This window comes from Periophthalmus magnuspinnatus, chromosome 19, assembly GCF_009829125.3.
Source record: "Periophthalmus magnuspinnatus isolate fPerMag1 chromosome 19, fPerMag1.2.pri, whole genome shotgun sequence".
Lineage (NCBI taxonomy): Eukaryota > Metazoa > Chordata > Actinopteri > Gobiiformes > Gobiidae > Periophthalmus > Periophthalmus magnuspinnatus.
Window position 1 is genome coordinate 10,904,653 of NC_047144.1, and position 14,941 is coordinate 10,919,593.

At 37.9% G+C, this 14,941-nt stretch overlaps 2 protein-coding genes across 5 annotated transcripts in view; both read left to right on the plus strand.

Moving 5' to 3' along the window:
• LOC117386816 (PH and SEC7 domain-containing protein 1-like) overlaps positions 1-5,542 on the plus strand; it is a 48,892-nt gene extending 43,350 nt beyond the window's left edge. For 2 of the 4 annotated variants that reach the window (XM_033984176.2, XM_033984178.2), the window contains exons 14-18: positions 113-183; positions 444-601; positions 1,341-1,485; positions 1,924-2,070; positions 2,149-5,542. In XM_033984176.2, coding sequence (XP_033840067.1) covers positions 113-183; positions 444-601; positions 1,341-1,485; positions 1,924-2,070; positions 2,149-2,412 — 785 coding nt within the window. In that variant the 3' untranslated portion in view covers positions 2,413-5,542. The remainder of the gene's footprint in view (positions 1-112; positions 184-443; positions 602-1,340; positions 1,486-1,923; positions 2,071-2,148) is intronic. The other 2 variants (XM_055229539.1, XM_055229540.1) reach the window with 1 other exon arrangement.
• A 662-nt stretch (positions 5,543-6,204) lies between these two features.
• On the plus strand, positions 6,205-14,756 carry chuk (component of inhibitor of nuclear factor kappa B kinase complex). Its single transcript, XM_033984563.2, has 22 exons — positions 6,205-6,336; positions 6,741-6,859; positions 7,027-7,121; positions 7,391-7,508; positions 8,069-8,138; positions 8,213-8,301; positions 8,382-8,471; positions 8,553-8,677; positions 8,759-8,866; positions 8,983-9,118; positions 9,576-9,770; positions 10,435-10,537; positions 10,615-10,738; positions 10,802-10,953; positions 11,028-11,089; positions 11,152-11,261; positions 11,413-11,462; positions 11,549-11,654; positions 11,737-11,884; positions 12,246-12,388; positions 12,807-12,906; positions 13,073-14,756. The coding sequence occupies exons 2-22, from the start codon at positions 6,755-6,757 to the stop codon at positions 13,136-13,138; spliced, it is 2,295 nt and encodes a 764-aa protein (XP_033840454.1). The 5' UTR covers positions 6,205-6,336; positions 6,741-6,754; the 3' UTR covers positions 13,139-14,756.
• Positions 14,757-14,941: the final 185 nt, after the last annotated feature.

The window sequence follows — 14,941 nt, forward strand, 5'->3', positions numbered from 1 at the left end:
ACTGTATTTTCATTAACGAGTATTCAGTAAAAGAAAAATTTGCAAATCTTACTTTATCAGAAATTAGAGACCTTAAAAAATGTAACGATGACCAGTTTGTTTTTGTTGACAGCTCCAAGAGGAAAAAGAGGCTGGAAGACTTTTTATGCCATCTTAAAAGGGCTAATCCTCTACCTGCAAAAAGTAAGTGTATAATGAAATACATTGGCATATTTGTAAAGTACTAATGCTATGATATACTGTAAACCACAAATCACTTTTTCACCAATTTTTCTCTACTCATTTTGCTAAGAATAGGCAGAGAGATACCCCCATTCTGTTTAATTACATTTTAATCCTTGTTACCCCAGGAAATAACAATTTTGTTGACCCACCACATTTAGAGCTATTATAAAATAAAAAGCCAATCATAGTCAAAGCTATTATGTTATTATGTGTTTCAGGGGGAGTACAGGCCTGATAAGCAGCTCTCTGATGAGGACCTTAAAAATGCAGTGTCCATCCATCACTCTTTGGCCATGAAGGCTTCAGACTACAGCAAAAGACCCAATGTCTTCTACCTCCGCACCGCAGACTGGAGGGTCTATCTCTTCCAAGCACCGTAAGTGAATCCACACTTAAATTATATATATTCCCAATTACCCAGGAAAAAAAGGAGTCTGACATCTGCAGCAGACTGTGAAAAGTACATCAAGGGGAAAAATCCTTTATCACATGAAGCAGCAATGAACCCTTGTCCCAAAGTGACACTGCAAGGTGACTGTTCCAGCAGAGTGTGTCCTTAGGCCCCGTCTGTGTGTGAGAGCATGATCATGTAACACAATTTGTACTGCTCCTGTCATACACAGAGCACAAGCCGACCACATAAATAAACATGATGTTCATATGTGAACATGCTTAGTACATGTTCTGATATGTCTGTATGACTCTATGTCTGCAGTAGAAAATGACATGACACAAAAGTGGCCACATGTTCAGGCCTCAGGAGGACACTCACTCTGCTCTAGTTGCAGCTTGCATTTGTCCCACATACTGTACCCCTCTCCTCCCGCCTCTCTCTCTCTCTCTTTTCTCCCTCTCTCTTGGGATTGAAGCAGGGTTCTTTGGTTCACACTAATATTTCTCATGGACCCCTAATGGTTTTGTTGTTTAAAACTGTCCATTTCTCCTCTGCATTAATTGGTTTCAAAATAATTCCTTTGTCAACAGTGAGGCTGTGCTCTCCGATAATTATCCCTTTGATGTAAAGGGCTGATGTATGCACAGGCTACATGGAGCTAACTGATAAGAGGGTTTGTTTGCTAACTTGTTTTGTGCTGTTTGTGTGTGGGCGTGTGCAGAAACGCAGAACAGATGCAGTCCTGGATCACTCGGATCAACACAGTGGCGGCCATGTTCTCGTCTCCTCCATTCCCTGCGGCCATCGGCTCCCAGAAGAAGTTCAGCCGCCCCCTGCTGCCCGGGACCATGTCCAGACAGACCGAGGTACAGAAGTGTACCTAAAGTGTACCTTACTTTCCCTTCAGTAAAGACTGAAGGGAAAGTAATCACAAACTATTGATATCCACTGCACAACTACTTAAGGCTGGCACGTGCTTCATCAAAGAGTTCTTATAATTAAATATTCATAACAAAGCACTGCGCCTAACACCTCTGCAATACATAACTATTGGCAGCTGTGCTACGGCCTTTGCATATTTTATTACTCATCTAATTGTTTGGAAGTTTGAAATGCCAATGAGTTCAAAACAGCCATTATTTTAAATAATAAATACTACATTTATTGTAGTGTCATTTGAGTCCTATTCACACATAAAGGATACATATCACTAAAACATTACTGTTGTGAGTTTGACTAATGAAACTAATTATTATAACAAATGCAATAATGACCTTAATGGCTGCTGTTGTTATTTTATTCAGGAGGAGCAGGTCCGCTCCCATGAGGCCAGATTTCGGGCCGTCTCCACTGAACTGGCCGAGGTGCGCTCTTGTCCCCCTCCAGACCGAAAGGTCAAAGGTCGGGAGCTCGACGAGTATCGCCAAAGAGATGAATATCTGGAGTTTGAGGTAAGCTTACATCCAGCACTTTGTTCTTAGTTTTACACATTTATATGATCATTATTATTATATTTACCTGTACTTTAGAAAACCCGATATGGAACCTATATCATGCTGTTGAGGGCCAAACTTCGCACCGGTGAGGAAGACTTGTCTGTGTTCGAGTCCCTGATACTGGAGGAGAATGGCCTGCAGAGGGCGCACTCCAGCCCCACACTCGGGGACAGCAGCCTGGCCTCTCAGGCCAGCAGTGCCAAGGACGGTCCCAACAGCAGCAAGGCGTCCTGCTGCAGTGCAAAGCCACGCCAGGAGGCCCAGAGACACAGCTACAGACAAGCCGTGAAGAAGTGAGGGGCCCACACAGCACAGCATGCTGTGTCAGGCCGCTCCTGCACAGGCTTTATTTAACCATAAAGTCTCCGAGCTCTGCTTGAAGGGGGGCCGGGTGGACCCTAACACTGATGCCCTACCCGGCACCCCACCCTCCTGTAGAGGAGCCTGACAGTGGCTGTCCAGAGGCGGAGACAGAGGAACAGGAGAGGCATCATGGTGCTTATAGAGTGGACCAGGCACCAACAGGGAACTACATCTGACATCTTTGCTTCTCTCCAGCCTAACCCTCTCATCGCTGTTGCCAAGTTTTCTCCTTTTCACCTTTTTCTTGATCTTTCACTCAGTTTTGGGACCAAATATGTTTACACATAAAGAGCGTTATATTTTAGACAACTGATTGTTTGAATTGCCACCACTGCTCTGATTTGAAGTGCTGTTTTAGAGTCTAGACTCATGAGTTTCACTGGAGCTACGACATTCCAGCTCCACATCCTCATGGTGTGTTCACATTCCACAGAAGAGTGGGACATTTCAGCATTTCACTCTCTGTCACTGAAGAGGAACGATGTTACTGAAGACTTTATTATGGTGATGCCCTGGTGGCCAGTTAGATGTGTTTTACTCACATCTCGACCAGATAGGCTCCAGTTTTGCTCTACTTGAAAAGACAATCTACCAGTTGCTTTAGCTTGCGTCCTGTGGTGTGCTACTGTTCTTTCTTCTTCTTGGCCGAATGTTGTTTTCTCCTGTGATTCGCATGCCTGCATCCAGCTCCACAATTTTTAGGGCTTTTACGTCTTTGAGGGCGAACACTGAACGCAGCAAACGTCTTTTTTCTTCATTTTGGTGCCATACCCCCTGTGTGTGACCACCTCTACACTCACCGCGCAGACCCTGAATGTCTCTGATATTTTTTACTGTCATATGTTAATGTTGAACCTTCTCCTCCTGTGTAATGTATGTCATGTGTAAGTTGAGATGCTATTGACAATGTAACAGGAAATGTGTAATATTATTTGTAAACATCTGGGATATGTTTGTATATAATGCACCCTCTGCTGTATGCGTGCAGTATAATGTAGGATATATACCAGTATATATTTACAATATAGTCAACACAATATTGTGAAAATTATTTAGGTACAACACATTGTACTCAGAGTCTCAGAAGCACTAAACAATAATCCTATTTTTGTTATTTTTTTGGAAAGTAAGTAACACAGCAACAGCACAATGAGTATTATAACAATGCCAATTTATCAGAGATTAGTAACTTCAGATGGTGTTTGTGAAGTGAATAAGCCTTGCATTAGGAAAAACTAAACGTCTGCTTTAGGATTAGGAATAGTATGGGAAATACTCCAAAGAAGGTGCTTAGTAGAAAAAACAAAGGCATGACTTCTAATAAAACATTCTATTAGATAAATAAAGTTGGACAGAGGAACAGATCGTATGATGCATATGGATCATATTGGTAGCCATTCACACCTCATAACAGTTTATTTATTGAAGTATAGCCATTTTTAACTCAGGCTTTAAAAATTACACTCGGAGCAGCTGCAGTGCTAGTTTTTACCAGCAGGGAGCGCTGTGAACGCTCAGTTGTATTGTAACTCAGCCATAATCACTCCTGCTGCACTTGCAGTGAATATGCATGGCATCTCCCACCCAGTCCATGATCTGCAGGGCTATGAGATCAAACCAATGTACATGAAGCTTTGTGAGTGTCTGTCTGCTGTGGCACAGTCTGACCCAGTCTCATGTCAGTGCATTTTATTTACACATTTATCTGTTTTCTACAAATACTAAATGAAAACTCACTCCATTCTGTTCTGATTTTTAGTAACCAAATTTTATTTTCTAAACGTCAGTTTGTTCTTTTTTTATTTAAGTTATTGTGCACTTTATGCTCGTTTTTCAGTGTTTAGTTGGTCAAGTCTACATGGTTGAGTTCTTAACATTTAGGATGGCACACGGCTTTTCATTTAGGCCAATTTTTATTATGGAAATTAAGAAAACTGCTAAGAGGTGCTTTGTGTCAAGTCAAGTGCCATGTCTAGTTTATTCTCCTATTCCATTCAAACTAAATGGTAAATGGTCACATTTTTCTATAGTGCTTTTCTACCTTCAAGGCACTCAAAGCGCTTTACAACAAGAAACCACTCACCCAGTCACACACACGTTCACACACCAGTGTACGCAGACACTGAGGGCAAGGTGGGTTAAGTGTCTTGCCCAAGGACACAACGACAGCCTTCATCCTTGTGAGTTAGAATCGCACCGCCAACCTATGGATCAGTGGATCTGACTGCTCAACCAATGATGTTTATGTCGCCCCAGTAGCTCATTACTCGCTAATGAGAACTTGCTGTAGTTTTGTTTTAGCCTGTGGTAATCTATAATGCACATTCATAGATTATTTAAAAGTCAATCAATTTCAGTAGTTCAGTTTAATGTTGAACTCATGCACACTGTTAAACAGTATTATTTCAGATATGACCATCTCAATAATTGATTAATCATGTCTTAAGTAATGTTGCACACATAAATTGCACTACTGAAATAAATTGCCTTTTTGAATAAAAGATAAAATGGAGGCCTGTGCAACCATATTAGGCCTTAATTTAAGTATCAGGTTTTAACTTCAATTCAAATCCAAAATTTGTACTTCATTGTAGTTTTTACGAGCACTTTTTTACCCTTTTCCACACCTTTCTGTTGTCATCTCACCATTGCACTGGTCAACATTGGCTGTATTATTTTTGTTGATTTGTCTGCCTGTGCCAACTTCCATCTTTGAATGTGACATGTAAATAAAGCATGAGATATTAAGGCCTGCTTTTATTTATATTAAAGAGTATTCAAATGAAGGGTTTAGAGTAGGTAAACATGAGCTCACGTCTTCTTTTTGTCAATGTGAATGGAGATTATGACTGTATTTGGAGCTGTTGTATGCTGTGCTTTGGGGAAATCTTTTACATGTAAAGGTCTGGCTCCATCTCAGTGTTTTAAATGATAATGTTCATTTGATGCTACATACAGCAAGCTACATGTGTCACTGCCTTGTTTAAAACACACCAAGGAAATATTGTATGTGAACCTCCTTTAGGAGACAGAGATGCTGAAAATAAACATGAATTGAAAGGTTACTCTGTGTCAAAAATGATTCTCTTCTGTATTCAGTAAAATTAGCCCAATTATTCTTGTGTGGAATTTGAAGCACAAATGCCTTTGTTCTAGATCAAAATCAGTTGCATATTATGCAATACTAATCAATATACCATCACACCACAAAAAAACTTGACACCAAGAGTTTTTGAGTTTCAAACTATAAAATATTCAATATACGTCAACGAAATTTAGTGCATTAGAGACAAGGCCTGTATATTTTAATACTAAAAAATTGTGTATGATTGGTGCAAAATAATAAAAAAATAACGTTCCTTCATTACTATAATAATAATAATAATAATAATAATTATTATTATTATTATTATTATTATTATTATTATTATTATTATTGTTATTATTATTATTATTATTATTATTATTATTATTATTATTATTATTATTATTATTATTATTAGTATTAGTATTAGTATTATTTATTACAAAATGATATAATACATAGGGCATATAACACTAAAATGCAACATAATAAAATATGTACTCAACAAGTAGACAATCGAATTCAGACAATGGTTAAAAATAAGTACATGAACGTAAATAAATTAAAATAAATACTAAAATAATAATATTTTTTTTAAAAGAACAGAAAAATAAACTTTCCTCTTGCACAGCCCGGTTTGGTGGTGATGTCACACCGGAAGTACACTTCTGACGGCGCTGCACTGACCTGAAAACAACACGGGACCGACACAAACCATCACACCGACAAACCACCACGGACTACGGCTCATGACATCTGCGTAGAGGCACGGCGTGAGTCAAAAACCTCTTTAATCTGGTGCTTATCCAGTTCAACTTATCCAAAATACAAGGACAATAATAGTGGATCTGCTACAACAAAGCTAGTGGCGGGAGCTGTCTATTTCCTGGGTCACACACAGACAAGAGACGTAAAGACGCAAAGCTATTTTTTTTTTTTTTTTTATAACGTGCTACCTTTGTTTAAATAGTGCAATACGGGTTTATTTGTATTTATTCCTTCTAAAATGGTTATTTAGCCTCTAGTTTGCTATAGAGGTCAGGATTTGAAGAGGGTCTGGCTAGGCTTCTTTGCTACTGGTCGTGTGATCACTAATTCGAAAGTGAAAGCTCGTGGATCTCTTTATCCACACATTTCGTTGTTGGTCATTTATTTCTGTGTTTGTATTTTGTTTTAGCTTTTGTCTGAACAATGGAGAAACCTCCCTTTAGGCAAAACCAATGCTGCGGTGACTGGGAACTCAAGGAAAGGCTTGGCATGGGAGGGTTTGCTCATGTATACCTCTATCAGCATGTTGTAAGTGCATAAATACAATTTCAGCTCTACTAGTATGCTGTTTCTCTTATTACATGACCATTGTTAAGTATATGCTGCTGCATAAAGGAAATGCTTCTAGGTGTATATTCTGGTATTTATATGGGTGTGTGTCATTCTTACTAAGTTACTGTCTTCCTGGTTGACAGGTAACAAATGAAAAACTAGCTGTCAAAATGTGTCGTCTAGAGTTAACACCAAGGAATGGTGAGAGATGGGGACGAGAAATACAGATCATGAAAAAGTGGGTATACAATTTTTGTTTTTGTAATGTGTCGTGTCTTTGTGTACAATTTGACATACTGAAATGCTTAAAGTATGTACAAGTATGTGTTGTATATTCCATACAAAACATCATGTGTATCTTTTGTTTTTTTTGTGTAGTCTAGCTTGTGGACAAGATGTAGAGAATATGACCAAACAACAAACTCAACAATTAATATTACATTTTTTTATTAGGTGACTGATGTTTTGGTGGTATTTACTTTTGGTAACTGTATTCTTTTCATTCAGGTTAAATCATATAAATGTGGTGACAGCCCGGGACGTTCCTGAAGAAATTGCCCATATAGCCTTAAATGATCTTCCACTGCTGGCCATGGAGTACTGTTCAAGAGGAGACCTAAGAAAGGTGAGAACACTTTGGTTTCTCAGGAAAATGTGCCATATCAAATGTACTTTGGTGTCAAGGTCACGATAGAGTTGCGTTTTGCCGACCAACTGGGTTGGCACTATGCTATGTTATGATCTCTAGAAGGGTCCACGACCTGCTTGTGTCCATTGATATGTTATTACTTTGTATGAAATATTTCACAGTATAGCATTAAATGCCTCTATATTGGATTCATTCAGTTACAGGTTTTTATTACTATTCATTTTATTACTAAAACACTTGAGAAATATGCATTCTTTCTGTGAATCCTTACTTTGAGTGGAGTCCTTGACCCGGTGGCATCACTTGCTTATCTCCGTGATGATAGATAATAATGTGTAACATTCAATGCAAATCAATAACATCTCCATGGAAATAAGCAGGTGACAGAACCTCCGCCATCAAGTTATATAGTGCCCCTTTAAGGGAACTAGAAATGAATGCAAAAGTATTGGAATATATTTATTTGGAAAATTACAGAACTGTTGCCTCATATGTGCGGTTTTGTTTTGTGAGTGTGATGTCTTGTTCTTTGACAGGTGCTGAGCAAACCCGAAAACTGCTGTGGTTTAAAAGAAAGTGAAGTGCTTTCATTACTCAGTGATGTTGGTATGTTTCAGTCAACTCATTTAGTTACCATAATCAATAGGGGCCCAAATTATTCACAATAATTCCTGTTGTAGGGTCCGGCATCCAGTATCTCCATGAAAACAAGATTATACACAGAGACCTTAAACCTGAAAACATAGTTCTACAAGATATTAATGGAAAGGTAAATAATATACATATTAAGATAATTTAACTACATTTGTTTTAAAAATCATGTTGTTTTATGTTTGTGTATTTGTGTAGCTGGTTCATAAAATCATTGACCTGGGCTATGCAAAAGATTTGGACCAAGGCAGTCTTTGTACATCTTTTGTCGGCACTCTACAGTATCTGGTATCAGACTTATTATACAATGTAAATCCTGCAGTATTTAATATTTATTATCTAGAATTTTAAAGGAGACTGTTTTTCTAGGCCCCAGAACTTTTTGAAAATAAGCCATACACTGTTACTGTGGACTACTGGAGTTTTGGTACAATGGTTTTTGAATGTAGCTGTGGATTTCGTCCATTTTTTCATAATCTTCAACCTGTGCAGTGGTAAGTATCCTGCATTTTATTTACCCCACTGTTAAACATATTTTGGTTTGTCTGACTGTCTAATATACTTTTCATCAACAGGGTAAGCAAAGTGCGAAATAAAGGACCTAAAGATATCATGGCAGTGGAGGAACCAACTGGAGAAGTAAAGTTTTCCAAACACCTGCCAAACCCCAATAATCTTAGCAGGTGAGAAATATCTTTGACATCCTTTGACGATTTTTTTGTTGTCCTAATCTTAGTAGTTGTTGATATGTTTCCATCTTTCAATATAAATATTAAATGTCATTTTTCTCCCATTAAAGACCACTATTGGAGCCAATGGAGGAATTACTTCAGCTCATGTTAAAATGGGATCCTGTTCATAGAGGAGGCAAAGTCAACACGGAAAATAAAAAGCCACAGTGTTTTGAAGTCCTGGAGCAGATACTTAGTATGAAGGTAAGACTTTCACTGCAATCATACGATTGTAATGTTATGAATACCCACCCAGACTACTGCTGTGTTCACATATTTTTGAGTAGTCTTGACTCCTGCATGTCTTGAGTTTTTTGCCGTTTCTTACCCTTCTACCATAATGCTGATGCAAAGATGCCATAGTTAAAAGCCTGACTGATCCATGCCATTTATCAAATTCAAGTACAAAATTATCACTTTTCTTTTTTGTTTATGTCCTTCTGTTGGGTTCACTTTCAGCCAGAACAGATGTTTTATTGACAAAACACAGAAAAAAAAACTTGATTTTGGTGTTGGCAGCTTGTAACAATAGCTATCAACATGATAAAGTATCTGTATTTTTAACTTCTTCTGTCAGTGATCATGATTTTCTCCTTCATTGTTACATCTATTTTGTACATGACATTTTTAATGACATATCTTCCTCCTGGTCTCTCTGCAGGTGGTTCATATTCTCAACATGGTGACGGCGCAGGTCCATTCATTTCAGTTGACTCCCGACGAAACACTCTACAGTCTCCAGAAACGCATTGAGGCTGAGACCAAGATCGAAGTCGTGAATCAAGAGCTGCTTCAAGAGACTGGAGTGTCCCTTGATCCACGCAAACCAGCTGCCCAGTGTGTCCTAGATGGAGTGGTAAGAGACATTTATAGACAAGGGGTGGGCAATATCTTATGTTGTCAGTGTGTCCCTCAGTAATCTAGATATGTTCCATTGTGGTTGTCAACTGTACAAGGTTAAGACATTTCCAATCAGAAAACATTTTCATTTCTAATCCAGTCGAACATACTATATTTATATATCACATTTTATAAACATGCTCTATTTCATAGTGCTGCACAGATAAATAAAGACCATTTCTGTGCCCTCTGCTGGTAGGTGGTGGAATTTATCATAGAAGGAAGGAAAGAGGACAAGTACTTTACTGCCTTAAGGTTTCAGGGAGCCATGTTAACATTAAGATTTACAAGATTACAATTTTAGTTTTATGATTATTAGAAGAAACATCACATTTTTTGCAAATATACACGATTACTGACAGAATGAAGAAACATAAACTGAATTGAAATGACAGATTTTTGTTTCTAAAATTGTTTTTGTGTTCTTATACTTACTATATTTTGATTTAAATAATCAGAATGATCAATTAAACAGATAATCTCATTATTCCTAGTTGGCGTATTAAGAATGTATTGCCCTCCAGTATGATGGACAGTGTTATCATATGTTATCACAGAGTGTGATTCTTCACATAATGAGATTCTTCATTAATGTTATGTATTTTTCATCATACATTTAGAGGGGCTGGGATAGCTACATTGTCTACTTGTTTGACAAAAGCATGACCAAGTACATTGGCCCCCTCAGTGCCAGACAGCTGCCTGAAAAAGTCAACACTATTGGTGAGTTTGATCGATGTTCTGTGCAGTATATGCTAAAATGTAAATACTGTATGCTATTTTATATTGTATGTCTGCAGTTCAAGAACCCAAAACCCAAGTGTCATTAGTGGTGCTAAAGAAGATTTGGGGGCAGGCAGTTAGTTATATCTGTGGTCTAAAGGACGACTACAGCAGACTTTTCCAGGGACAGAGAGCTGCTATGTAAGTAAATATTTTTGGTTATTATGTTGCTCTGTCCTTCTAACCCCTGCCTATATTCCTCAGGTTAAGTCTTCTGAGGTACAACACAAACCTGACCAGGCACAAAAACGGCATGTTTGGATTTTCTCAGCAATTGAAAGCCAAACTCGACTTTTTTAAAATCAGTATTCAGTACGATCTGGAGAAGTACAGTGACCAGATGCACTATGGCATATGTAAGTTTTCACTTAATTTACCAACATATGGTTTAACTGAAGACATCATATAAAGATATGATCTTCTTCCCCAGCCTCTGAAAAGATGCTGAAGGCCTGGCAGGAAAATGAACAAAGAGCAGCTGCTTTTGCACAGGTGAAATTGGACAATTTCTAATAACTAGTATTAGCATTGTTTGACCATGTTTTGTCCTGCAGGTGGCAGAAGTCGGCCATTTAGACGATGAGATCATGGCTCTTCACTCTGAAATAGTGGAACTACAAAGAAGCCCCTACGCTCGTCGCCAAGGAGACAAGATCGGGCAGCTGTGAGTGGTTTCTGTATTTGTGAATGAATGTGTCTGTGGGCTATGACCGTTGCTGTACTGTGTATTTTATTATGTTGGTCTAGTCTCTGGCTCATAACAAATATGTTTTTTAAACAGCATTTGGTCACTATGTACATTTATTTAATTGCAGGGAAGACAAGGCAATCGAGCTTTACAAACAGCTGAAAATGAAATGCAAAAGTAAGCCTTTTGACTTTTTTATCTTTTATTTTTTTATTTTATTATTTGTAAGTAGTAAATGTTGTAATTTCTTTGTGTGTCATCAGTCCCTGAGTCAGATGTGAGCTCAGACAGCTCTGAGATGGTGAAGGCCATTATTCAGACGGTTCAAAACCAGGACAAGGTCCTCAAAGATCTGTACACACACCTCAGGTATGGCCCCATGCTGCTGGGAACCAAAGGCCAAACTTAATGTCTTTATAAAGTATTACCAGTTTATCCTCTACCGTTACAGTAAAATCCTGATCAGCAAACAGAAGATCATCGACTTGTTTCCACGGATCGAGAAAACGCTAGAAAACATCAAAGAAGCCGACAACACAGTGATGCAGATGCAGAACAATAGGCAGAGGGAGTTCTGGCATTTGTTGAAGATCGCATGTGTAAGCAATTGATTATTAAAGTAAAAAGTTAAACAAAATAATATATTTTATACCATTTCAGAAATACAGTACCGTACATTTCTATAGCTCTTTACAAACATGCACAGTCAGATGGACCCCAGCCTACTCATATTCACAGCACTAGGGTATTTGTAAGCAAGATGTAGCACATAAATTGAAATGTATGTACTGCACTGAGCAGAAGAATGGGAGAAGGCACCCAGATATCACTCATGTGTGCTGTTTGTTAAATCCTTAAGTCACTGAATTCCTGGTTGGCATTTTAATGAGCCATTATTTTCCTCAGTAAATCGCTGTATGTATAAATGCTTGATGTGCTGGTGTTGTCTTTCTGCCTCAGGCTCAGAACTCCTCGAGAAACTCAATCGCTGTGAGTCCAGAGTCATCCAACCTGCTGCAGGTGTCCCATTGGTCACCGGCACAGTCGGCCCAACCGGTCAGCTCGCCACACCCCCTCACCTCTCTGCCTGGACCCAACGACAGGTACACACACTATACACTGAGGGAAATTTTTAGTACTACAAGTACTGTACAAGACTATACTAGACAGGACAGGACGTATGCATTAATTTTAAGTCTTTTAACTGTGGTTTTAGCTGGTGTTTTTTTGTCTTTTGGGTTGCAAGAACAGGAATCATTATTTACAAAGATCTTTTGGTCAGGACTATGTAAAGCATATCGGCAACTTGGCTCTTCCATGTTGATGATGAAAAAACAGAAAATGGGTCATAGAGGACTTCATGATTTCTGCTATGCATTTGTAGCTTACAGTTCACTTATATTTTATATTGGCTATATTTATATGCCTATTTATTGATGTTTTACACAGATTTTTTGAAGGGTTCTGTGAATCAATGACTTAACGTGTGTCTGAATCAGTATCTTTTTGTGTTGCTCTTAGTGACGCAGCCCCACGCCTGCTCCAGGAGAACCAGAAGTACCTCAGTCAGCTGACCAGCCTCATGCAGGAAGCTGCTGACGATCAGGCCAAGAGTATAGTGGTGAGTCCTCTCATTTACATGTCATGGATTCAAGAATGTAAGACCAAGCCAAATGTAAAATCATAATTATTTATTTATTTTATTAATTTATTTATTTATGTATTTATTTTTTGGATTGTAGTGCTTACCTTCTACATTTGTAATATTTTTTCCTCTCCTTTTCAAGGACCAAGACTGGAGTTGGACAAAGTATGAAACATTAACGACAAAATTAAAAAAGCGAAATGCTTAAGACCCTTGGGTGTGTGGGTCCTGGCCTGTGCTCCAAGTAACACTAAGGACAAAAGCTGTTAACTCAGTGGATGGAGTCTTTGTACAGTTGGACTTTGGATTAACTCAGCCCTTGTCTCGAATCTAAAAAACAGATCTGATATAGACCTTGTTATGGTGTATCGTTGGGACTGTTTTAAAGGAGAAAACACTGAATCTTTGTAACATAAGCGGTTTCCACTACGTGTGTACATACAGTATCGCAATGTTTTTCCTTTTTTGAACAATTTTAATCCTCGCTCATGGTATGGATTAAGTAGATTGACTATTTACTGCTGTTGAACATTGAGCCACCTGTAGCACGTGTGGAAGTGAACACAACAGAAAAAGAACAGGGTCAGTGTGGGACAATCAGTTAAGCCCAAAATATACATAAAGTTATTGAATTATTGAGATTATTCTGGTTGAAAACAGCAAATCAAATGGCAAATGACTGGACAACATTGTGAGAGTTGTAAGATACTGTTTTAAAAGTATTGCCTTAGTTTTCATTTTTCACTCAATGCACTGCAGCTCTCCACTGAACCACATGGTGTCACACTTTTTAATAAAACGCAAAAGGCTATTATTGTTACTGGACTGAAATAATATCTTAATTTATTTCCTCTTCAGCTGTTGATCTTTTTGCATTTATAGGTGTGGGTTGGACCCTTTACTTTTTGCCCATTTTCGGCCTATATATAATATAGGTTTAGTAATATAATATTTTTTAGGACTTATCAGGCATAAAAACATGACAAGAAAAAAAATGTATCAACATTTCAACCCTGTTCTTTGCCAGTCATTTCTGTACTTTTACAGTTAATCTCTGTCCTGGGTTTTGGTATGAATCATTTTGGGCATAACTTCAGCGTAAACAGGGGAAGTTGGGTGGAGCTTTCAAGGAAATTGTAATCAAGCAAGCAGCACTTTGATGACGCCTCCTATATCTTCTGTAAAGAGATGCCCAGATAAAACCCTAGCTGTCAAACAAGCTTGGATTTACAAAACAAAAACTATTACTCAGTTCCTATTGATTTTTTTTTTTTTTTACACTTTGTGGGTGTTAGAAATATATGTAAATGTTGATTTTTTTTTAAACCTAGTGTTACTCATAGGCAGAGGTGTCTTGTTTATTTCTGTGACAAAGTGGCTGGCCATTATGTTATATACGGTCTATTCTCCATCTTTATAATGTCTCACAGGGTTTTATTGTCTTATGTGCACTTTGTTTGGATAATGGTTTCTTTGTGTGGCTCTGTATAGTTAGTACATGGGTCACGAGAATGAATTGTCACTTTCTAAGGCAATGAATAGGTGCAGTGATGGCTATTGAAGACATTACAAGGGAAATAAAATGAGAAAATGCCTCAAGAAGGTTACTATGAGCCACTGAAATTGACCTTGTGGGTTGTATTTATGAAGTTTAAGTGCAATGGAAAAAATATATTTTGTATTTAATTCTCTTTCCATTTGACAGTTTGTTTCCATCTGTTTGGTTTTATTTGTAGAAAATGTTCATTGTATAAAGATCCAATGTTTGCTTGATATTAAAATAAAATCAGTTTGGCATGAGTGTGAGATTGTTTTTCTGCACAACCACAAATCACACGTTTTGTTGTTTTTTACTTTTTAGTGAAAAGTAATATCTTTTCTTGTGGAAATCTGCAATTAAAGGGGCACAACAATGAAGATGTTATTGCTTTGCCTGAAATATTGGACAGTATGGCATTAAACAAAAAATCTTGCAGCTGAGCAATAACATTTTTGTCAAGACCCTACATTA